Genomic DNA, 25,477 nt, shown 5'->3' with positions numbered 1-25,477 from the left:
TTTTTTATCTTCCTCTTACAATTTCAGCTCTGGTATCAAAGGCCTTTAATACTTGGGGGTTGGGGGGGAAGGAAGGTGTGCCATTCTGACTCAAAAATGCCTTTGAATTTTTATGTTGGGATCTAGTACATCTTTTGACTGCTGAGTGTTTGTAAACTTGTTAAAGCTCTATCCTTTTTAATCCATAAAAGGAACCCATGTTTTTCAGGGAAAACATATTAGTTTCAGTGGTGTTATATTTTTTTGTGACAAAGAACAACAATGTATATTGAAAAATTGGCGGTGAGGCTGCAAAACCTTGCACTTAAAACCTGATGATCTTGTGTGTAAGACATTGAAACTAGGACTGCAAACCTGTATCATGATACAGATTCTTAAGACTGCTTTTACCTTGTATCCTAGTAAGATGCCCATCTTACCACCCCTTTTTGTGTCAGTCTAAGATAGATTTGAGGGACTTAATAGCACACACTTTAGCACCAAAATAAAATAATAATAAAAAAATGTGTGCCAATTTCCAAGAAGGGATTGCAGGTGATTAAATGTAGTAGAATTATCCCAAGTTACTAGCATCTTCCAGTTACCCTGAGGGGCAAAACCCATGAAGCTATAGGCATGCGTATGTGCCCTGGGTGGGTGAGATGCACAGGTTCTGACTGCTGGGCAAAAATACTTGTGCGCTCCTGGGGCAGAAAACTCGCTTGAAATTTGAGGAGTCTGGTCAGTTATGGTCGAGATGACCATAAAGTCATTTAATTCTGCGCAAATCCTCACTGCTTGCAGTCACTATCATTCAAAGGCTTGCCTGGGAGAGACAGGAGCTCTCCAGCTTTCCTAGAGATGCCTATGTCTCAACAGTTTTTCATGACCATTTTGTCTTTTGATCCCCAGCTGCTCCCAGCACCTGAGGTTGACCTAACTTGCAGCTTGGCTTGTCTTCTTTGATGGTTGCTTTGTCTTGGGGGCTGCCAGACCTTCTAAGCCCATAGCTGAGGGTCAGGGAAAGTTATCATGCTGCCTGCATTGCGTGCCCACGTCCTTGCCATAGAGACAGGGCTGGGTTGGGTTCCTCCTCAGGGTGGGAAGACCTGGAATTGTCCGTATCCTGCCCAACTTTCATTAGTCCTTCTGAAACTGGGCCACAGAGGGGAGGGCGTATGAGGCTGGAGAGAAAGTCTTCCTGAGGGAGGCAGGCTCTGTAACCTAGTTGGTTATGGTGCTTGCTGGTGAAGAAGACCTTGGCAGCCTCTCTCTGTGAGTTTTCTGGATCGTCCTTTAGAAGAGTCCCTCTGCATTAATTTCCTAATGAGCCCTGGTGTGTAATCGGGATGTTTTTAATTACCCTGCTGGGTAACCTCACCCCATTAATGATTTTAAAGCGGGCAGTCTGGATTTCGCTAGTGTCTGTCTGCTGTGGTCTTGAACAGCAAGCTTTACAGATGTCTTGTTCTTTTTTTAGTAAATTTTAGTTTTAGGTAAAACACAGATTATGGTCTATTTGCACCTAAAAATTAAAAAAAATGTTCATTCTGATCCAGGTCTGAAAGAAGTCTGCGTAACTGATTTTAATTGTTAACTTCTAATTAGCTCAAATTTTGAAAGTGGCTTCCAGTTATTGTTTATTGTGCTTATGTGTGAGTTATGTGAATATTTTCTGACATGCGGGTTTTTTTATTTCTTTTAGCCTTTCTTCCAACTTGTGAAGTTACGGAAACTTGGACTTAGTGATAACGAAATCCAGCGGCTCCCTCCAGAAATAGCGAATTTCATGCAGCTGGTGGAACTTGATTTGTCTCGAAATGGTAAGCTCCAATGTTAATTTGTTTGATTCTATACTGTCCTATGACATCATCTATAAAACTTTGTCTCTGATGTTGCTATCTATGTCCTGCAGATGATTTTCCACATAATTCATGGATTTGTCTGTAGTTCTGGATGGGGAGGAGGGAAAGAGCAGAGGAGAGCCGATGGTGGAAATGCAGTAATAAAATAACGCTTGACTGCAGTTCTGCATTTGTGAGACCATTTTATCTTCCAATTTAAAGAATGCTTTACATCTCATTTTTATGTGTATCTGTCACAATGTTGATTGCTTTCCCTGAGCTCTCTGAAATGCTTAGCATTTAAGAAGGAGAAAAAAACCAAAAGAGGTTGAAAGAAAAAAGCTCCTTTCTGTCCAAAAAAGTCTGTCTGTGGGTTAGAAGTACAGTTCTTTCTATGCTCTCCTTTTTACCTGTGATTAACAAGAGACAGAGTGCTGGTATTTCTAGTTGTACTTCTGGGAAAAGAATGAGGCTGTTTGTCACCTGCAGAGATAAATTCAGAAAAGGATGCTGGGATAAACTGTTGTCAAATGTGTTGTCGGAAACCACATGGGTTTATCGTTTGGTTGTACTGTTTGCTGCTTATATTGTCCTGAGCTGTGATGGAGTGAAAGCTTTTTTTATTTTTTTGGGGTGTGTGTGTGAGTGTGGCCTGGTGAACTTCTCAGTTCTGCAAGATGTTCAGGGGCTGGTGGGTCACCTTTAAGCAGCCTGAAATTGACCCAGTGATCTAGAAACAGTGAATCTGTGTTACCAAATTAGAGCAACTGTCAGTTATTTTTGCTTGTTTATATGCAGTGGATATGCACAAAATGCTCTCTGAGGTGTGGTGGATGGGGTGGGAGAGAGCAAGATTGCATAAGCTTGTAAATAAGTGAGGGATGTAACTGAATATTCAAGAGAAGAAATCGTTTAATGGGGAGCCTTGTTTTCTGTACAGTTTAACTTTTCATTGACCCTTTGCCACTGAAGAATATTCAGTGACCACTCAACCTTACTGTAACTATCTGAGATTTGCATCTTTCCTTTGTTTGGTGCTTTTAATGCCATCTTTATCTGATAATATAATTGATGAGGTGTAATGAGTCTCCAGGCAGTTGCTGAGAAATTTTTGTGAACCTTATAATTTTATGCACATTTGCAAAATCTTGTAAGAGAAGAAAACTGAAAATAACCCACCATCTGAGAGACAGAGGCAACACATTAGTTAAAACATTTTAGAAATACATGAGTATTAATTGACATAGTATTTTGGCTACTGAGTTTGGCTGAGTTGGATGCTGTCTGTGACAGACCTTATACAAAAGGAAACACTCTGTTGTCTTAGTAATTCTCTTTGCAAATGAATAACTAGCTGCAAAAGAGCTGGTGGATCAGAGCCATGTGAACTCTCAGCAGCCTGACTTGAGTTGGCTTGAGAGCTTAACTGTAACAAGAACAGATGGTGTGAACATTTATGGTTGGGTAGATGCATGTGTGTCATTAGAAGTTACTGCACAGGGAAGTATTTTCTCAAGTGAGGGGTTGGACTAATGCAGGTGGCAGGGAGCAGTTGCTTTCCTATATCCAAGGTTCAGTGTTAATTGCCCATTTTATTGCATTACTTTATCTTCTCTGGGGTTCATTGCAGAAGGTGGCTGATCCTGCTTCCCTCTGCTTAATCACATCACAGTTATTGCACGACTTGACTATTCAAATGAAAAATGCACCGTGTGAGGTGATGGAGGGGAGCCGCGTGGCAGAAGATGACTGATGTTACTTTCTGTTGTTTGGTCATGTTATGATTGTCTCGCAGCTCTTCAAATTAAAAGGCAAAACACACACCATCTGGGATGCTGCAGGGGAAATTCTCACATAAAGATTTTGGAGATTTACAGTATTTTCATTTCTTAGCTTTGTGTTTTGACCTCATCTTCCAATACATCAGAATCTCAACGTGCTAAAGGTTTCTCCTGTTTGGTGGTTTGCACTCCATCAGATTTTATTTTTCTAACTACTCAAAGTACTTAGGAAAAAAAAAAAAAAGGAACTCTTTGTATTCCTTTCAGGCAGAGAAAAACAGCTCAGCTTTTCAAAACGCAGTATGCTGCATGAATAGGAAAGTGTGATGGTGACATCTGAACTTGGGAAATAAGAGATCATTGTTCTGTGTTTTTTGTTGTTTTAGCTGTCTGGTCCGGTGCGCTAATTGCTTTCAGTTCTGGCCATTCTGTTTCCTCAAGAGCTTAAAAACACAAATACAAATTCATTTAAAGTTTTACATACAGGAGTAGCCCTTTATATTTTAACCTCTCATCACAGGAGGAGGAAAGGGTTTTCAAGGAACAAAGTACTTCCATTTCCCTCATAATAAAATGATAACAGGTCTTCATTTCTCATACTGTCTAATCGTTTGGTCAGCATATGATCTTTGAAGCTCTGTGACATGGTGGGTATATCATATGGCTGAACTTGGGTGAGCTTCCAGGCCGCAGTGGTCAGCTGCGTTTTGTGCAGCGGTGAGATGTTGCATCTAGAGGTGGGATTGATCCCCCTAGGCAGGATCCCTCCCAGCTCTTTGGAGTTAGCTCTGGATGCCTGTGCAATGCGGTCTTAGCACTGCGTAAGTAGCCCTAGTTCATAGGCGCTTGGGAAAAGTGAACAGGAAAACTTTAAGTGTGGCTTTCCCAAGTGTTCTAAAATGCCCAAGACATGCTAGTATGTGTTAAAAATGTGCTACGTAATTAATCCGTTAAACAGGATTTGGTTAATAAGTGAATCTAGAGCTACAAAAATCCTTCTAAGTAAAACTGCAAGATCTAGCGGATGTAAACTTGATGGTCCTGTGGTCTTGGGTGTACGTGAGGGAAGTCTGGGGAGGGTAAGGCGAGAGCCTTAGTGGTCCAGAAGGAGAAGGATTTGGGGAAGGCTAGGAGCCATATAATCTTAAACTTTTCCTGGATTATTTGCATGTTGGTGCTATTTTTTATTCCTTTGTGAGGCCATGTGTTCATGCAGATTTCCTAGGAAGCATCCCCACTGTGCTTTTCTAGTCTGGCTGAGGTTGTTAGGGTTGAATGGATGAATCAAAGATGGGAATACGAGAGGCCAGGGAAGCTGTGCTAAGAAAACAGCATAGTGATGGTCAGCACTTTGAAGGTTATTTGGCAATGCAGTTTATCTTTGCCCCTTGGTCTTACGTTGTTCAGAAAGCTGATGTACTAGTTCTGAGGCTAAAGAAAACAGACTTGTGGGATTTCAGCAGTGGGTTCCTGAGCTTTTGAGTTGCTAGCAAAGCGCGTCTGAGACTCAGAGTATTCCCTCTAGCGTCTTCTGAGATAGGATGCTCAGCTGCTGTGTGTCTGAAACTACTACTGGTTCTCTCGGGCTCCCCAAGCTTGGGTAAATCTTTTCCTGGATTGTCACATCACTGGTGAATTCTGCAAGGAAACTGGGTCGCTGAAGGAAGCGTCCTTGCTTGCTGTCCTTGAAGTTTGGGTAGGGCTCCTGTGCTTTGCATTGGGTTTGAGCACAAGTCGTTGCTCTGCGTGGTAGAAGAAGGATTCTGCTCTAGGCACGATCAGAAGTGCTGTTTGTTTTCCCGCAGCACTGCAGTACTCTCTGGCACAAGTCTTGAATGATCCTGTGATTCAGAAAGGAAGTGCAGTCTCCAAAGGAAGAAAGGTGTGCTCAGATTTCTGCAGTTTTTTCTTTGCACCTGGGCTGGCACTTCATTAAGCTTCCCTCTCTCCCAACGTCTGCGTGGCTTGGTTGAGAACCCTGGGAATTGTAGCAGGCCACTACCCGTGCTGCTCATCCTGCAGAGGTTTCCTCCATGGACTCCCTCCTCCCTTTTCCTCTGCACAACCCCTGGAGGCTGAATTCTTAGAGCTTAGGGCCCTGCCATCCCAGATTCATTAAAATGTTAATGGCTTTTCTTGTTCTGTAGCTTCTCCCAGACAGGAGGAGTAATGCATGAAGTTTCTGTAGTTAATATAATGCTTGCTGATATTTGGGATTATGTATGTTACGTTACAGATGCTTGTGTTCTTGCGGAGGTGGTACATTCCTTTTTAGTATCCTTCTTCTCTAAGAAGAGTTCTTTTTGTTTGTCTTTGATTCGTATTAAATCCCTCAGATCCCACTGATAGGTTTTTGTCAGCATGGTGCATGCTTCTTAAAATGCCCTGAAGGTGTTAATTTAATTGTAGTATTTCTGTTTGAAAGAAATTGCTACCCCACACATACTTTCTCTTAATAGGTGTGGAGTGGAAGTCTGGATTTCTATTTTTTTTATTTTTTAATGTCCAGTACCTTTTCAAGCCTTTGACAGATTGTCAGCAGCTTGTTTCATTCAGCTCTTTTAGGATAAGAAGAAAATCGCTGTGACTTTTCACACTGGACAGTGGCTCCTGGGTACTGGGCGCTGGGGTGGCTTTCCTGCCCTTCCCAGCTGCAGCAGTGCTGTTTGAACTGTCTCGCTGTCCACTCCCTTGGGTGAAGGCTAGCCCCCTTGCTTATGTGGGAGATGAGCCTCTTGCACTTCTGTGTCTGTGGGCATGTTGTTATCTCTCTCTGACAGAAGCCTGGCAGGCTTGTCTGCTGCTACTCTGCTTGCTTTCACTGAACATGCCTGCCAAGGACTTGGTCACACAAGCCCATGGCATCAGTGTAGTTGCTGTGTCCTGGCAGGTTTGCACTAACTGGCTGCAGTGGCCCTAGCTGGCAGCGGGTGGGGGGTTCAGGTTAGCTGTTCTTCCGTGGAGGTGCTCTGTAGCCTTGCCGTTTGGCCTTGTGTCCAAGCCCTGAGTCTCAAAACAGAGGAAACGATGCAAGTGTGCACGCAATGGAAATATTAAATGGATTTTGATAATCTTTGTAGGTGGATTATGCTGGTTCTCTTGTGGACTGCTCTCAGCAGAGCTGAGATCTGTTACTTTGTGAGTCGAGGAGCAATGGGTTTGCTGTGGCATCTACTGAGGAGATCTGTGTGTGGGCAGAACTTGTTAGGCCGTATTTGACTCTGCATGATGCTTGATACCAAAATCTCAACATGGTTCTTTACTTTGTTATCCAATAAGAATGATACTTCTTAATGTGTACAGTTTCATACCTACTGTAGAGATGGATTCTGAGCGCGTAATACACTAGCTCCTACCCATTTCTGTAGTTTCTTGTCATACTGAGCTTATGACTGTATTGGTAGCGAGGCTGTTGTGGACACAAGTCTTGTAACATCAGGATATTCTCATTCCAAAATCCTCTCTCAACACAGTTGCCATGTTATGGCACATATGCTGTCATTTATGTGAAGATTCACAAAAGATAAATATCCTACTTCAGCATTACCCTAACAGTAGAGATCGTCCCTCAGAAGCATCTCAATAGTCACCATGCTGTAGTGTAAGGAGAGAGATGCTGCTGTGCAAGGTGGATGGTCTGAGCAGTGTCCAAGATTTTGGAGATCAATCTTTGGCAGCTGTAGGCCAGTGTCCCAAATGCTCAGTGAGCCTTATTTTTACCTCTTTCTTGCTTCCAAAGTGGACTATAGTTGCAGATTTAAAACTTTTGGGTTTTTTTGTCTTCAGTTATCAGGGTACTTTCAGAAATCAACAGCAACGGTATTTAACTGTTCTACTTACAGTTGCAGGTGGTTTGACATTACTGCTTTTTATTTGAAGTGTTTCTTCTTTCTAGCAGCTTTACAACTTAATTAAAAGTCTCTTTAGAGATCTTAGTCATCCTCAGAACACCACATTCATGGTGTATTGTGTGATGGGTACATTTTATTCAACAAGTCATTTAAAGCTTCCTCAGAATGCTGGGTGAGCACGCAGCAGGTGACCTGCAGAGCATCAGTCCATGCCCCTGAAGAGCAGTGTGTAGTCTTTGCTTTGCTCTCTGGGGCTTCAGCTCACTTGTGTGTATCAGTGCATGCACACCAGTGCTTTACCTTTTTTATTCAGCTACCTGCTCTCAAATCCGTACTGTAGGATTACTGCCCTTCTGCCTGCAAAGTGGGTAAGTGTTCTCCTTTTCCTCTCCCCCACTGAAAGCAGGATAACCAGTGTTTTCTGACTAGAAATACTGACAGAGGAAAGGCTTGAACACTTGTTTCAGTTCAGCCTGGGCTGGTGACCCAGCTATTTTACAGTGAGGACATAAGCTCATTAGGTAGAGACATTCTTTACGTCTTCTGATCCTGTCCTGCAGCCCCACATGGGCTCTGCTGTCTCATCTAACAGCTGCTGCCTTTTGCCCTGTGCTCTCACCTTGGTTGTCCACATCTGCTGCACTTCATAGCATCCGAGCAGAGACCTCCATGAAATCCTTTTCTCTGCTTGCCACCAGCTGCCCTGACACAAATGTGCTGGTACAAGTCTCATGGTACATGGCACAACCCAGAATGCTGAGAAATAAATGTGAATTGACACTCTCTTGCTCAGTGGACAAGAAAAAGAAGCCAGCAATCTGTGCTGTGAGGCAGTATAGTTGGCAAATGTATTTTTTTTTGTTAACATATGCAACTGCTGGATGTTGCTTGTTTGCCTTCTCAACTGATTTATGTCCAGGTGAGCACTTACAGACAAACAAGAATTGCTCTTCTGCTCCTGCGTGGACATGTCTTCCTGGTACAAGAAACGTCCTGTGAGTGCACTCACTGCCACCCTGACTGTGAACACCTGAAAGCCATGGGACATCCCACCAGAGACTATTGTGGTTTGTGTGGTGGTAGAGCACTACCGCAGATGATCTTAAGCTAAGCTTTAGCCTGGGTCTGGACAGTGACTGTTTTTTGGTTGGCTTATTTTATATATATATATCTATAGGTGCTAATGAAAGCAAAGCTCCCTTGTTGCAGACTTGGAGAGAACGGCGTTTTTACTCTGTTAGATGGTTGCTTGCCAGCAGCTGTGTTGGGTTGCAGGTTTTTTTTTTTTTTGGTTGTTTTTTGACACATCTAGTTTCTAGTGACATGTAGTTTCTTTGTATTCTCTCCCATCCCTCCCTTGAGGTTAGTTTAAAACCTGTGCTTAAAAAACTTTATCTTCCTCATGTCTTAACACATGAGGTTTAGGGATTGATGTACAAAGCAGAGTACTGGGGAAAAAGAAACATGTACTTGCAAACTGCTTTTAGATTCTGGAGCATTGCGAAATCCTACAGATGTGTAGAAAATCTTGCCGACTTCGAAGAAATTATGTAAAAGTTGGAATTCTTGAGTCTGTGTCACTAAAGTGAATTGGATGTTGGTAAGTTGGAAGAGGAGGTGAGCTTTATGTACAGCAGGAGAAGTAAGGGGAGGAAGAAAAGTCAACCTGGTCACTGAGCAAGGCTCATCAGGGAGAGGAAGGAGCGAGCAGCAAGTGTCAACTGTGACTGAGAAAGAAAAGTGAAGTCTCATGATGGAATAATCAAATAAGTTTAGAAGGTGCTATTTTTAAATGGATTACAGAAAAGCGGATTTTTCCATCATGGTATATTTGCCAGATTTAACTTTTTCCTAAGGAAATTTTGCTACAACAGTGTCTGGCTTCATTCAAATTCCAGAGAAGGCTATGGATTTTGAAGGGGTTTTTTGTTTGGGTTTTTTTGGGGGTGATTTTGTTCGGTTTTTGGTTGGTTGTGAGTTTTTTTTGAAAGCAGCAGGACAAATTGAAGACAGAAACCTTTGGCCTGCTGAAGTATCAGCTAATGTGTTAAGTATCAGACAGTGCATATGGGCATGACATAAATACTTCATTTTCCAGGTAACCTAGATTAGAGATCATAAAATGGCGATCTGCAAACAGGTGTTGTTAGTTCTTATATCCACAGAGGTCTGTGGGTTTTGGTTTCTTTTTTGTTGAGGAGTTTAGATGCCAGGACTATAGAGTTACTGAAGAATTAATCCAGTAATTCTGTAACTTTGCCGCTAAAACACGAATATGCTTTCCATCATCCATTGCTTCATAGGTAGAATACTAATTTTTACTTTTTTTCCTTCTTGCTTCTCAGATTAAGAGTATTTAATTCCTGCTAGCCTTGAGGTCCAAAAGATGGAATCCTTATAAAAATGCCTCCTAGCCTCATTTAACTCTTCAGTGTTAAAAAGTGTCAGTAAAAAGGTAGAAGACCTAAATTCCTTGCTGAACTTGGGCACTTCCACTTAATTCACCTGGAACTATTGCTTCCCTGTGATTTGATCTTTGAGCACACCACCACCTCCCTGCCCTCCCTTCTTTTACCTCCTGTTTAAAATTTGCAGCTCCTGGTCCTCTGCTACTACTTCTTCCTGCAGCTGAGAAAGATAATCTGTTGATATACTGCATGCTGTTTAAAAACCAGCTTGTTTTTATGACCCCACACAGTTTTCTTTCAAGTAATGTGTGTAATATCTGTGTATCCAGCAAATGCAGTTTTGTGAGGTTTTTTTTCCCCTGGCTGCTCTCCTTGCTTGGAAAAAGGATCTATCCAGAAGCGGTGAGGAGGAGGAATGAGATGCTTACCTCGCTTCAGTTTCTTGTTAATTATACAGTAAGGGATTTAGTTGAGAAAACCCAACCTGAATCTGTGTGCGAATTTTCCTTAGAGCCATAAAGACAGGACTTAAGAGCCCTATCTCTTGTATTTTGTCTATCAGCCTCAGAGTGTGAGGAGGAAAGTGTTACAACCTGTGCAAGAGCCACTTAATCTCAATAGACTTTGCAGGAACCACATGACTCCTGTCACACTGTGCCCCAGAAACTGTAGCATTTCACCTAAAGACATTGATTACTTCAGCCTTCAGGGCTAGTAGCAAAACCTTCTGTTTTTTTAAGAAAAAAGAAGCCTGCCAGATCATTGTGAATGTCATGTGGAACGTGGAAATGAAGAGAGAGAAGTAACCTTCCTCCATCCTTTCCCTCTGCAGACAGAAGCTCTGGGAGCCGCGCTTGGCTGCTTTGGGGAGGTTACGGAGATGTGGTGGTGGCATCTGTGAGGCAGGAGCCTACTCAGCTGGGCTTTCCAGCTGAAGAGCCCTTTGCAAAGACAAATATTTGCAGCACAAATTCCTTCGTGCAAGGTATTTGACCAAGTGGGCAGTTTCCTTCCTCCCATGTTTGGAAGGTGGAGGAGGTGGAGAGCAGGACTGGAGAGCTTTTCCAAGGGCACGCTTCTCAGAGATCCCTCTGAGGTGGGTGGCACAGAGGAACCTCTGTGGAAGTGAGAAGAGAACCTTTAAGCTCCTGTCCTGGTTTCAGCTGGCATGGAGTTAATTTTTCTTCTCAGTAGCTGGTGCAGTGCTGTGGTTTGGATTTGGTGTGAGAACAGTGTTGATAGCACACAGATGGTTTTGGTTGTTGCTTGGGAATGTTTATTCTGATTCAAGGGCTTTTCAGTTTCTCAGGCCCTGCCAGCGAGAGGGCTGGAGGGGCACGGGGAATGGGAATGGGACACAGCCAGGACAGCTGATCCAAACTAGCCCAAGGGATATTCCATATCATGGGATGTCATGCTTAGTATATAAGCTGGGGAAAGAAGAAGCAGTGGGGGGGGACATTTGGTGTTATGGTGGTTGTCTTCCTGAGTAACCGCTATGCATGTGGAGCCCTGCTTTCCTGGGGATGGCCGAACACCTGCCTGCCCATGGGAAGCGGTGAGTGAATTCCTTGTTTTGCTTTGCTTGCGTGTGTGGCTTTTGCTTTTCCAATTAAACTGTCTTAATCTTAACCCACGAGTTCTCTCAGTTTCACTCTTTGATCTTCTCCCCTATCCCACTGAGGGGGGAGTGAGCCAGTGGCTGCATGGGGCTTAGTCACTGACCGGGGTTAAACTGTGACAGCTCCTAAATCACTTGAGCACTGCAGTATTTAATGCTTCAGTGGACCTTTTGTGTGTGTATGTGTGATGTACTGTAGATCCTGTATGTCATATATGTGAGAAGAGGCAGGGGGAGAGGTCTTCTGCGTATTGAAGTGGGTGGACGAGACCTGGTTTGCTGCTGGTTAACTCTCCCCTGAGGGGTAATGCTGCGTTTTGTGAGGGGTTTCAGTCTCAGAGTCTGGAATGGGCTGCCGGGTATACATTTGGTGTAAACTAATCAACTGCTTAATAAATTTCTAATCACCAAGCAGTGAAGGTGTTTTGCCTGGGTTGTATTTACCTGGTGATGGGCCTTCCAGTATCACCACCTAGATTAGGACTGTTCAGCTGGCTTTTGCTGGGGTGTGTGCAGTGCGCCAGCTCCAGTTCTTCTAAAGCACGGTGTTCTGTGTTGCCTTCATACCTGGAGAACGTAGCACCACCCAGTAGTTGCTCCCTGAAAGACCCTTGAACACTGTAAACTCTCTCTCTCAGGAATGTAGTGCATCTCTGATGTCTTAAGACTTCAGCAGAGTTCTAAAAATACTTTTTACTCTAAGCTGGAGTCCACTGTTTGAGTAGCCCTGGTCCGGTAGCCCTGTTGCAGATTAGGACCTTCCTGGCCATTGCTGTCTTGATATTGATTAGGTATTGAAAATCATATTCCCTGTCGCAGAATGCATAAAGGATGCTGGCTGCGTAGCCTTTGGGTAGACAAAAAAAATATGTTATCAGTTCTTGAAACTTCATGCAAAATGGGGGAAAAATATGCCATACAAAAGGTTTTATCTGTTTAAAAATAATATTGTCTTCTTCCCTCTCCCTCTTAGCCATCAGAAGAAGGAATGGGGTATTAAAAGGTGTAGCTGTTGTAAAAATCTTAGAAAAAAATTTAAAAATTGGCACCAAACAACAGAATTTTTAAAAGTAATTTTCTCATTCACAGTACAGAATCCCCTAGTGTCAAACTTACCTCTTAAGTCACCTCTACAAGGCTTGCTAGATGGTTAGCAAATTCTTGTGTGAATTAGTATAAATATCTGAAGAGGTATTTTGAAAGGGGGTGAGGAAGAAATATGTCCTCTTAGATACATGACTGCTAAGCTTGATTTTGATCCACTTCTGCTGGCATGACTTCTTTTTGCTGCCAGTATTTGTATTGTCATACGTCACAGGGCTTATGCTTGGTTTATGGTTTTATTATTAGCAGTGCTGCACAATCTCTATTACAGAACATCTGGGGCATTGTGTAAATGTAGAGCATTCGTCAGTGTGTAGCATTAGAAGAATCCTAGATATTTAAGTAGGATTTGAGCTGGTTAACCAGCAGTGGCAAGAAAAGCATTCAGACTTACTGCTGCTGATACTGGCAGAGGTGTATGTGTTAATGTCTGTAACGAAATCAAGCAGTCAGCAGTAGTGATGAAAGCTGCTTAATCCATCAAGAGACAGAAGGATTTCTTTATATATTTTAATATCCTCTGCTGCATTTCAGTTGATTTATGTCAATGCTTCTATTATGGACCATCATCTTCTCTGCTATAATTATCCCTCCAGGCTTTTTGTCATATACTAAAATGCTCCTTGCTTTTTCTCTTCTCAGTTTGTTTATTCAACAACAATGTTACAGTGATCTTCACATGTAATGATAAAGCATCTGCTCATAATTTGGTTGTTTTTTGCCTGAGAAATCTTTTTAAAATGCCTTGCAGTTAAGACAAAGTTATATTTCAACCTTGTGGCATGTACTAAATGTATAATGATCCTCAGTTCAAAGAGTTGCATTGAATTTTTGTCTTTGTCCAGTTAGGTGGAGGACAAAAACAAACAGTGAAAGTTTCAGTGGGGAGAGGGAATGCACTTTACATGCAAAAACCCCATAGAAATGGAATTTCCTTTCTTTTCCTTGTGTCTGTTACCATCTCTTAGTGAAGATTTTTGCTCAGGTAGTGACTTCCTAGCCTGGAATATCTAGGCTGGGAAAGCACATTTCATTTTCAAAGCAGTAATTTGTAAATGCACCCAAACTATAAGCAGTGCCTATACTGTCTTATTTCAAGTAGTATCTTGTATTGGAGTAGTTTTTACTTAGCTTAAATACTTGTTGGGTTTTACAGATAATACCCAAGATTTGTAACAGAAAAAGCTTATCAAAATAGTTTTGCTGAGAAGGCATTTCTGATTCTCATAGTCCATCATACAGAAGTAAAGAGAAATTATTTGCAGTATGGCAACGAAACTACATGTTGGTGGAGAAAATCAGTAGCCTCATTAGTTTCAGAAATGTTGCCACTGAGGATTTATGTTTAACTTGTGCTTTAGCTGTTGCATTTTTATGTGTGTGCACGTGTATATACATACATATAGAATTATTTTTCCCCCCAAACAAATTAGGATAGTTACTTCTACTTGAGCTTTGATTTTGTGTGTGTGTATGGTTTGGTTTGGTTTTTTTCTTATTTGGGAGAACGATTCACATAGAAAAGTGTGTATCTGTATATGAAAAGGTTGTGTATGTACATATATGCATGTATAAAAGCTGTGGATGCTGCCTTGGTTGCAAAGAAATGAGCTATTTTGAGTACTCAGAAGCTTTGAAATAGCAATGTCCCTTTTCCAGCTACTTATCCAGGAAAGGGTGGTATGAAGATTAAATGGTGGATGACACATTCTTTACTTGCTGCTGTTAGCTGAGCTCAGTATCAGTGTTTGTTGCTGCAACGTAGAAGTAACAATGTCTGTTTGAGTGCGTGTAGGACCTCTGTTGTCAATAATTCGGTAGTACAAATTCAGTCTTATGCAGTGGCACTCAATCACAGAATGGGGAAAACCATCAGCTTTGCTGTCTGTAAATGCAATTTTGATACTGTTTTGATTTTATGTGCATAGCTTTGTAGAGAAAGGGAAGGTTTACATTTCTGTGTACTGTATGCATTTCTTAGAACACCCTTTCAAAAGTGAATGCATTTACATGAATGTTAAACTAACACTACTTGTTTCTTTTTGTTAATTTGCTATCTATCTGTTTGCAAGAGAGCAATGTCCCTGCAGTGGCATCAGTGCTTTTACTTTCTGGAGTGTTAGTGACAGGCAGATGCTTTTAAGTGCTTTGAGCATTACAAGAATTTATCACTTTAAGGTCATCATTTAATCAGGCAATCATAATGAAACTTGTGGGGTTTTTTCATTTTAATTACTTAAATGTGCTGTTCAGACCTGTTTGTACCTACCATGTGAAAGGAATAAAGTGTGAAGTCTTGGCTCCTGAAGTGAGGTCGGCAGAGACTCGTGTGAACGTGGCACTTCGAAATAGGCTGGTTGTTCAAGTGTCTCCCATTTAAATTTGGGAGCCCTGTGGCTCCTGTGGTAGTTGTGTGGCTACTTTGAGATTCTTTGTGGAGGATCTATTGGCGTGTGTTGTGCTGGACCCAGACTTGAGACTGAACCTGTGAAGAGGTTTGAAGAGCCTGACCATGAGGCTTGGTTGCCCTCCTGCCTGGTGTCCCCAGCGCGGGGTTCCCAGCCGCAGCCCAGCACCTCGCTGCAGTCCTGCCCGCTGCTCCACTCCTTCCCTGCGGCTGGCGGCTTCGCCCTCACCTGGGGACTCAGTGTTACCTGTCCCTTCTAACTTCAAAGGTCTCACCTAACACTTCACTCTGAATTTGTCTCATTGCTGTTGGATTTCTGGGAGAAGTCCAGTGTTTCCCCGCAAATACCAAAGCTGCTATGAGGGAGTGGGGGTGTGAGAACGTATCTCTGATAGGACGTAGTCTCTGAAGTCACCTGTTTCATTCTGTGGAACAGCTATGCTGTTGATGGGTCCTGGGGTTTGTGTAGATTTAAAAGCAGTTTATTCTCCTTCACCAAGTGTACCGAAGGAACTGTTTGTGCTGCATGCACAGCTTCGTGCAAACCTCACCCTAGGTGGCTTTGCTTGACGTTGTGGAAGCACAGCTTGTGTTGATATGTCGCACTGTGGGTATTCGCCTCTCTTAATAATTTTTTTAATATTTTTGGTATTTGATATTTTATCAGTCATTATTTTGATATTTTTATATTTGATGCTTGATACAGTGAATATACTTTCTGAATATGCAGTGTATTTCTGGGGTTAGTGGTTAGACTACTCCAGAGCTACTCATAATGATTAGGAACCGTTTCTCCGTCTGCCCCAGCTGTTTTCAAAGCTGTGCCTGGAGAGTGTACTGGGTGTACTGGGGTTCATGAGGCAAGAGTGATTTCCTTCCATTCCAAGAGGAAGCACCGCTTGGGATGGAGTGAAAGCCATTTGGGGGTGTCTGTATCCCTCCTTCCCTCCAGCCCTTCCTGTTCACATGGGAAAAAGAAGAAGGTTCCCAGGAGGTGCTCCTCTACCACCATTTTGCTGATTGTTCGTTTGCAACTGGTGACCTGTGGATTTGGAAAATGTTCTTCCAGGCTCTGCATTCTGAGCTAGGAGTCATTCAAAATAGATGCATTTGCTCAAATTACCTCGAAAGACATGAACCTGATGAGCAGGTACTCTCTTCTCTTCTCCCCTCCTCTCTCCATCACGTGCTTTCGGGTAGAAGAGCTGAAGGAAATACATAGGTAGTCAATTCTGAGTTACTCAGCTAGGTAGGAAGGGACCCAATTTCCAAATATTTTTCAGTGTATTTAGATCACTTGTGGCAGCTGAGGTCAGTGGTGCCACTTGCATGAGGAAACTATGAAAACGTTTCCCAAAGTATTCTTTGTGAAGAGAGCAGCAGGAAGAGGGGATGGAGTAGATGTAATGCCCTGGAGAAAAACATGGAAATAAGAAAAAAAACTTGGAAACAGAATTCTGATTTTTACTTCAAGATTTGCGCTTTTTGTCTGTTTGAATTCTTTTCAAAATGAATCATAAAAATCTTAAGTTGTTAAACGGGGAAACCAAACATGTTTGTTTCGTTTTTGCTGGAGCTCGATGACAGTAGCGAAGGACTTACACAGAGGACCCACAGCTTATTTGTGGAAATACAGCTGGATGTAGGAGGGCCGGAAGACTATTTTATTTTTAAATGTAACATGCCGAACTTCAGTAGGTAGTGTTTTATGTTGAAGTACTAAAGAAAAATAAATCTGCTTTTACATACAAATATCTCTGATTACTTTCTGGCAATCTGAAGTAGCGTACTAGCACTTACTTGGGACCCGTTAATTTGGATAGTATTTCAAATTACCTGGCTTTAGTGTGAGGGAGGCTTGTTCTGCTCCCATGAGTGTACATGACGGGTGGATACACTTGCACGTTCACTTCCTCCTTCCCTTGCTTGCCCTCCCCGTGTACTTTCTGCCATCCCAGATTGTGGGCATGTATTGATCAGGTTACAGGAGGTTCAGATTTTGGTTGGTTTTTAGGACGGTTCTTGCACGTAGAGAGTCTATTTTTTGATGGGCAGAGGCTGATAAAGATCAGTCCAAGGACAGTTGAGTAGTCTAGGATCAGGAAGACAAGCATGCAGCAGGAGGGGGAAATGGGGGGTGAAAAAGCACAAACTGGCTCTGCCGTGATAGCCGTTTACGTGGATGTGAAGCAGTCTTGCATGTTGAAATGTCTTGAAAGATACTAAGGTAACTCCTTGCAATAGCAAGTTGCTGAATGTAATGAGGCAGTGATTTCAGTGTAGATGCAGTACAGTTGTTGACAATTTTGTTCCTTTTTTTTTTCTTCTGCAGATATTCCTGAAATACCAGAAAGCATCTCATTCTGCAGAGCACTACAGGTAGCAGATTTCAGTGGGAATCCACTGACTAGGTAACTTCCACCTTCTTCTTAGTACCTGCTGTACCAGAATTATAATCTTGCTGTAACAATTACAATTTTAAATAAGTCCTTAAAAATTGTGATCTAGGATTTCTATGAAATCTTGCCAACAGTGTCTGTCTCTGTCAGGGACCGCAGCAAAAGTTCAGATCTGTTTCATCCCCTGGGAGGGGATGAAATTTGTTAGCTAACCAGGAAAAATGTAAATCTGATTGTCTCTCAAGTAATTTTCATTTCTCTTCTTAAATGCATAGGAAAAGCATGCTCATACTTGGGAGAGATAAGGCAGTGGGTAGCACGAATGCATTGGCACAAACCCAGGTGCCTGATGATTTGGAACAGACTTTACATCAGCCGCTGCAGATAATGGCTTTTACTAATGATTAAAGCTTGGACTAGTGTTTCATCACCCTCTCATCAATTGGGACACAGTGACATGCAGTAACATGTGGCAAAAATGCATTGCATATGTTGGTGGCTGCTACAGCTGCTGCCAGTCCACGTTCTGATGAGGGGATTGGGGATTACACACACTTTCAGTATAGAGGAGGAGTTTTGTTCACATTTCTCTGTTCCATTTGCTGAAGGACTTGGAATTTATCTAGCAAAATGAGGCTGGAGATAGCAAGGAAGAAGTGATCTGCTAGTTAAAGGCCTTTGAATAATGTTTGGAGAACTCTTTCCTAAACCAGCCGGTGCCACAGAGCTCCTTTGTGATGCTCTGCAATTTACATAAGCCAGAGTATTCACAGTGGGTGCTTGCTGACCTGCTTTGCTTTGCGCTGAGATGGTCTAGCAATACTTGCACAATTAGCCGGCTGGCTAGGATGCTGTACTGCTTACAAGCAAGAGAGTGTCTGTAATATCTCGAGCCGCTCCAGTGGTTTTGCAGGATGGCTTCTCCATGTGTACAGCTGAGATTCTTTAGAAGTGCACTTTGAATATTGCCCATAGTGCATCCTAAGTTCTGTGGAAAGGCACATCTCTAAGCATTAAAGGGATGCTTGTGATCTTAATCCCTGTGCCTCTGTAACCCATTTATATAGTGAGGACAATAATACCACAAAAATCCAGTAAAGCAAACTGAGGCTGAACTGATGTTTAGATATGCAAGTGGTGAGGGTCACCAAACAGCTTTTTCCCAGGCATCAGTGTGCACTACATAAAGCTCGGAAAAGCTCAGAGCTGCATCTCGTGGTACTGAAATCAAAATTGTTTGTAGTAGTGTGCTAGTTATCCTTCTCCATTTTCTGTGCTGAATAAGGCCTGGGGCCCAAGTAATGTGTTTGCTTAAGCAGTAAGTGTAATGCACAGCTACAGCTGAGTGGAATTAACAAAAGGGTGGAAAGGCTTTTTGATGGGATGAAATAGATCCGTAACTCTTTGTTGGCAGTTCAAGGGAATTTTAAAAATTTTTGATAAAGTGGCTCCAAAGTGTATGTGTGTCCTGGAAAACATCACTCCAAGCAGCTTACTAAGTTAGAAAACACAGATACCAAAAGCTGTTGAGACACAGTTGCCAGGTATTTTCTGTGATGAGATCCAGAATTTCAGTCTTACCAGCATGTAGCTTTTGGTGTTAATTTGCCCAGGCAGAGTGGGAAAGTCTAGTAGTGATTTCCTTTTTTGTGTGATATCCTGGAACTTTTTTTAGCCATTAATTCTTGTCCTTTCTTCCTCTAAGCTTAAAAGCCAGTTGGAGATCTTCCCAGTCAATGTCCTACCACTAATACAGTATGCTGCCTCATTGTTGAACTTAATGACTGATGAACCTGCAGCATTGAAAGTAGCTGACAGACCATTTTTCCAGGTGTTTTCAGCTGATTTCAGGTTTATATTAATTAAAAGCAGCCACATTTCTTGTAGATTAGACTGGGAATCCACTATATGCTGCAGATAGAATAGTTCTAGTGGGAAGGGACCTACCAATGATCATCTAGTCCAGCTATCTGTCCACTTCAGGGGTGACCAAAAGATAATCAGACCATTTAACTGCAGCCTGAAACCTGTTAGTGCCTAAACAGTAATGAATAGTTACAGTAGAGCTCACGTTTTGGAGATATCGAGCATGTTCTGTTAAAAAGGTCCAGAAAATGACAAACAGTGCAGTATGGAGTTGAGCACACGAAAAGTCCCCCTTACCCCCCATTGTAATTTGCCTTTTCCTCATCATGCGCAGTTGTCTTTACCTGTAGGTACACATCTCCTTTTGGCTAGCTGCCTGCAGGTTGTGCCATGTGCCCTGAGCTGGGTGATGAGGAGAGCAGGAACCAAACCAAATGCTATAGCTTGAGCTTAGGTTGCATTTTCTGGGGGTCAAGCAGAAGTTGGATGGATGGGCCAGGGGCTTCTCCTCCTCTTGTCTCGTCACCTGTTTTGCCCCACCTTGTCTTCTGTGCAACTGCAAACTTTAGCTGCTTGGTGCAACCCAGCTGCCAGTGAGCAGTGAGTGGTACAGGAATCGGTCTGTGTGAGGGGAGGGGGGCGCTGAGCCTTGCAGAAGACTGGTTGGGTGATGGACCAAAAAGCTTTGGGAGCTTTGAGAGCGTTTTGCATATGTCTGCATTTTATAGCATAAGATGGGAGGTATTACATACTGTTGTGTTGTGAACCAGTAAATGTGAAATGCTGTAACAGGGGAACATCGTCTTCTTAGTGAACAGACTGTTTCTTCAAAAAGCAGAAATTGAAGAGCAGTGTAGTAGCTAATGTGAAATGGCCATGCTCTCAGCATGTATGTAACTGAAGCCTGAATAAAAATAATTCAATTATTGTACCATTTAGGTGTAAATGAAATATTACAGGATATTAGTACAGGAAAATAGTAGTAAAAAAAATTTTTTTTATTATGTTTGTTATTTTAAAATTTGTTAAAATGCTTAAAAATGTTCTCAAGCCCTATACCTTTTTAAAGTTGCAAACTAGGGGCAGGGAACGGTGGCAGGGGTGTTAGGAGACAGGGGTATTACCTGTTCTTTGACACAGAAGAAACTGTAAAGTCTCTAAGCCATGGGTGGTTGGTTTTTTTTTTCTTACTATGATCCTTAGAATTTTCTGAGAGTCATGCTGAAGTCTGGGCATGCCTCCCTCTGTGTGTATTTGCTAAATAGACTTTTTTTTTTTTTTTTCCCCACTGCATGTTCTCTTTTCCAGTATGTATTACATGAATGTGAATATTTCTGCTCTAAGTCCTCGATTTGAATTAATATCCCCATAGGTTGCCTGAAAGCTTTCCTGAATTACAGAATCTAACGTGTCTTTCAGTAAACGACATCTCTCTGCAAGCACTACCTGAAAACATTGGGAAGTAAGTTCTTCATGCTTTATTACTATCTTAATTTATTTTCTGTTTATTATTATGCCTATTGTATAAATGACTTACATCATTGTATGTAATATATCTGTGAAGTTATTTACAGATCTGCATTTATTTTTATGTTCTTTCCATTCTGAGGGATCTGTTAAGAAAAATAACTTTGCATTTTCACTTGAAATTAGCAGAAGCATGTGTGTGTTTCAACTCTGTTCTCTGTGATTTGGAGTAACTTGGAATTTTAGGTACAAAATTAACTAGGTGTTTTGTGATGCAAATCTGACCTTTTGCTTTCCTTCATTGTAGTAGCCCATTGATCCGTTATTGTGAACTTGTCAGATGGCTTGCAGCTTAGCTCAACACCGGGCGGTTGTTGGCAGAAGAACAGATGGGTAAAAGCTGGCTGTGATCAGGATAGAAATTAGAAGGTTCCAAACTACAGGAGCAGTCTGATCCTGAAAAAAACTCCAGTGGGAGCTGTGGAGATGAAAACTCAAAGGCATAGATCTTAAGATGAAATTTGATAAGCTTTTAATATGTGTTTAACTCTAGAAGGTAGTACAGGGTTGCAAGTACAGACTTCCGAAGTAGACACATGTGGAAAGTCAAGTGAACGTTGTTTATCTGTCTCATTTGTACTGAAATAAAACATCCACACTTGCAGAAGGGAGATCTCTCTCCTCTTAGTAGACAGCAGGGTACCTCTTCCAGTTTGAAGGAGAAGAGGTAATTACATGTATCCTCACTTGAATATGTGAGAATGGCTGTGCTGGTTCAGATCAAAGGCTCATCTAGCCCAGCTTCCTTCTACAGTTGCCATAAGTAGATGCCTAGTGAAGAATAAGAAGAAAAGTATGTTTGCTTATGCTTTCCATCCCCTGACTATTCCTGGTTCACAGGATTTCCAGAGCTTTGGATGTTGGTTTGTCTGATTGGTAACCCATAATTAATTTCTCTTCCAGGTATTTGTACAGGTTCTCCTTGAGATTGTGTAGACATCTTTAGCATTTTCCCCTGGCAAATAGCGGCACAGGTCTATTACCCGTTGCATTCATTGATTTCTTGCTGTTTTTTTTGGTTTGTTTTTTTTTTTTTTGAGACTGGCTCTACCTACCTTGCCTGTGATCCCTAGTATTGGAAGAGGCAGTGAGCAGCTGATCCCTATGTACTTGATCAGCTGTCAGTGCCTTTGTAGTTTTCTCCTGTATCCCCATATCCCCAGCTGCTTTTTTGGAGGCTGAAGAATCTAACTTGCTATTCCAGCTTTAACTCTGGAGAAGTTATAGTTTGTTACTTTTCCTGGGAAACATACCATTTTAGAAATTTCTTGCAGCACCTGATTGTTCTCTTTTCTTTTTTTCATGCCCCCCCCCCTTTTTTTTTTTCCTTTTAAACCTGCACCTACCTTTATGATTACCTTGCCCATATTGTTGTTCTAAGTTGCCATGTACTGAACCACTTCCATCTTACTTCAGAAAGCTGTGGTAACTCGGAAGTTGAGTCATGAGTATTGGTAGAGACCTATTAATCTTGGACATCCATTCATAAAGTGAAATATTTCTAACACACATTCTTTAGGGAGTCAGTATAGTCCCTAACAGTAAAACCCAACTATTTCTAAACAGAGGAGTCCTCCAGAAAGGATCTTAATAGTAAGAGCTCCTGCAATGTAGTCAAGTTCAGACCAGCATTGCTTTAGCCATTTCCCATGGGTATGAAAGCTGTCAGCTGGCACCACTCCAGCAGCAACAGAAGTGGAGGATGTCTTTTGAAACGATCCACAAGCACTAACAGGTACAGCTAACATGTGCCCAGTGACTGTGGCAAAGTCTTACCTAAAAATTCCATGGGCTGGGACTTTTGTGACATTCTTCCTTTTCTTTAAAAGTTAACAAAACTTTTCATGCAGCTTTTTTGTAGCGCTAGCAGTAAGAACAGGCTTGTTCAGGCTTTGCAGTTACTGAAAACCAAGGCCAAAAATCTGGGATCTTGCCTGATTCTGAAAATGAATACAAGAAATGTGACAAGCTGAAGTGATTCTCAAAGCATGAGGTGGACTGCAGCTTTGCAGACAGTAGCTAGAAGAAGGTTGCTGGCTACCCTGAGAGGTCACTTCGTAGTGTGGGTGGTGATAGCCTCTGTTTTGGAGCAAATGACTGGGAACAACTGCAGCTAAAATGAAGATACCAGACATTTGTGGAGATGTCAGTATGTGAGGCTGTGCAAGAATAAGGGTAAAAATTTACCTATTGTTGATCCTAAGGTCCTAAGATTATTGGTCCAGAGATATGCTATGAGGGTATTTCATCCCTGCGTGAGCTGTTGTAACCTGGCCTCCCTCAAGGTCTGTATGCAATTCCCAATATTGAAGCTAAAATGCAGAGGTCCTCACTTACTTTGAGAAGAGCCAAGTGCTTGTTCTGGTGCTCTTGGTGAGTTCTGCTGCGTGGCTAGACTTCTGTTCAAGTCTGACCAGTCTGCTTTGATTTGGAAAGGGCTTCCAGGTTACCTGTCTAGGATATGAATACTGTATTTTTATAAACACACTTAAATCTCATTAGTAGAAATTTCTGCTGTCAGATTTATGCGGAAAGAGGCAGAGACAAATGTGTGGGGCTCTTGTCTTTGGCTCAGCAGGTATTCATGGTATGGCATGGGAATATGGCAATTGGGAAGTCGACGGTAAGCTTGGACTAAAGATGTATGCTTTCCAACTCAGAAGAATATTAATGTAGCATGAGTGTATTCCATCGAAAATGCAAGTTATCCTGAAGTCTGTTGGGGAGTGTCTTGGTGACAGAAAGGTATCCTGACTTGTTCCCCTTGGAAATTACTGGGAGGTCTTGTTTGTGCCTAGTTAGAACTGTAATCTGAAGTCCTTATGGCTTACTTGCCTGTGAGAGTGATTTCTATCAAATTTTTAGCATTAGATCTGTAAGTAATAGACTTATTTTTTTTCAGTCTGGCTAACAAGTGCGGCTTTCCTTTTCTAGTTCACAAAATTGTCATCATTTATTGCATGTGAATTTGGCGGTGCGTCTGACCACCTTGTGTTTGATAAAAGCAGTGAAATGCTCTGTGGCTTCTCCAAAGGTTGCTTACTTGTGCTCTTCATTCCCTTCTCTGTTTTTTTTCACCTCTGCACTTGCTGGACTCAAAAAATGCTAGGAGTTAGAAAGTAATGCTAATTTTGTCTTTCTGGCTGAACAGACCAAGTAAGGCTCTCAAAGGTGTTTGGATATGTTTGCAAATGCCTTACTGGAGTTTCTCTGTGCTTTGGATAATAATCCATGGTGGTGTTTGATGGAATAGTCTGGACCTGTGTGCTCTATATGAGATCTGTCAAGTAGTGAGCAACAAAATACATACTGGTGGTTTGTTCTACCATAGTTGTGCTTGTTTTGGCAAAACCTCGAAGTCCCTGTGCTTGCTGCCAGTCTTCTGGCCACTGGAATATGTGGAAACTTGGAGAAATGCATCCTAAATTCTTAGGGTCTTACGCTCTTGTCTGGGAAACTGTCTAATAAAGGCAGTGAAATCTCTAATTCATCTTCATGTAGTACAGGGATCAGTATGCACTTAGTGTCTCTTTCTTGTTTTTGTTTTTATTAAGCTACCTACTTAAAATGTTGTGGCACTGCAGATTTGCCCTACTGTTTTAAATGGGGAAAGCAACAAAAGTAATGGCAATATTTTTGAAGCAGCAGTACTTTGAAAGTTAGTTAGGAAGTTCTTCCTAATGGCAGATAGTAGACTTTAATTGCTTTGCAGTGAACCATTAGTAGAAGCACATCTTCCTCGTGAATTCAGCTATCCAGTCCATTTTTCACATCGTTTGATGTATAAGATGAATGCCAGTGTCCAGCTTCACTGTCCCAGGCCAACGTCTGAACCATCTTCAGGCCACTGATGCGTAGAGTTGCTTTTAATATTTTTACTGTGCTGTTAAGTGTTCTTTTGCATAAACCTTTTATATTTTTCTTGTCCTTTTTGTTGTCAAAAGGGTCCCAACTGGATGTTTGAAGAACATAGGCAAGGCCTCCCTTGAATCTTTTGTCTTACTTCTTTCTTGCTCAGTGTATGTCAACTTATCTTTTGTGTGACCGCTTCAATCTGCTTATCCAATGCTGGTGTATGTGCTGGAAGTTTTTGCTTATTAGGTGAAGGTTTCCTCTTTTTTTAAGTTCAGGTATTTTTTAAAGCGTACTAGAAAGATGTGTGACATGCTGCTTTAGGACTCGATAACAGACTAGTTGTCTTAAATATTACCATTGCTACTTTTCATGTTTCTCTGATTTGTGTTCTGTTAACTCATGGTGTGGTTGCTATCTGGAGTAAAACAGTGAATGCTAATGCATGTGAGATATTTTAATTAATAATTAGGTGGGTGCATGAAGCAGGAGTTGTCCCACTGGCTAGTTGAACGATTTGGAGAAACAAGTTACACCATTTAAACTGTGAGTGGGAGTGTCTTTTACAGCATTTTTCAGTCTGATGAGAGCAAGTTCTAATTTCCCTGCCTATTCTGCAGGACCATGTGTGCCTGTAGAGCTGCCCAACAAGCAAGCATAACCAGTTCCTCCCAGTGTGGGTAGCATCTGGGAATTTCCACGTGCTTTCAGGATTTTTCTTCAATACTTCCTTATTCATGTAACACGCAAAACACAGGGCATAACTTTTTCCTGAAATTAAAAAATCAGTGTATTTGTATGTAAGGGTATTTGGGTAAATCAGGGTGTTTGTCTGTAA

General features: G+C 41.8%; 1 protein-coding gene across 2 annotated transcripts in view; it reads left to right on the top strand.

Moving 5' to 3' along the window:
• The window catches only part of LRRC1 (leucine rich repeat containing 1), a 106,776-nt gene that overhangs the window by 14,278 nt on the left and 67,021 nt on the right, over window positions 1–25,477 (top strand). For both annotated transcript variants that reach the window (XM_055714502.1, XM_055714504.1), the window contains exons 2-4: window positions 1,685–1,802; window positions 17,328–17,406; window positions 20,633–20,722. In XM_055714502.1, coding sequence (XP_055570477.1) covers window positions 1,685–1,802; window positions 17,328–17,406; window positions 20,633–20,722 — 287 coding nt within the window. The remainder of the gene's footprint in view (window positions 1–1,684; window positions 1,803–17,327; window positions 17,407–20,632; window positions 20,723–25,477) is intronic.

Source organism: Falco cherrug, chromosome 6, assembly GCF_023634085.1.
Source record: "Falco cherrug isolate bFalChe1 chromosome 6, bFalChe1.pri, whole genome shotgun sequence".
Lineage (NCBI taxonomy): Eukaryota > Metazoa > Chordata > Aves > Falconiformes > Falconidae > Falco > Falco cherrug.
The sequence above is the reverse complement of the archived record's forward strand: the minus strand, read 5'-3'. Positions and strand labels throughout refer to the sequence as shown.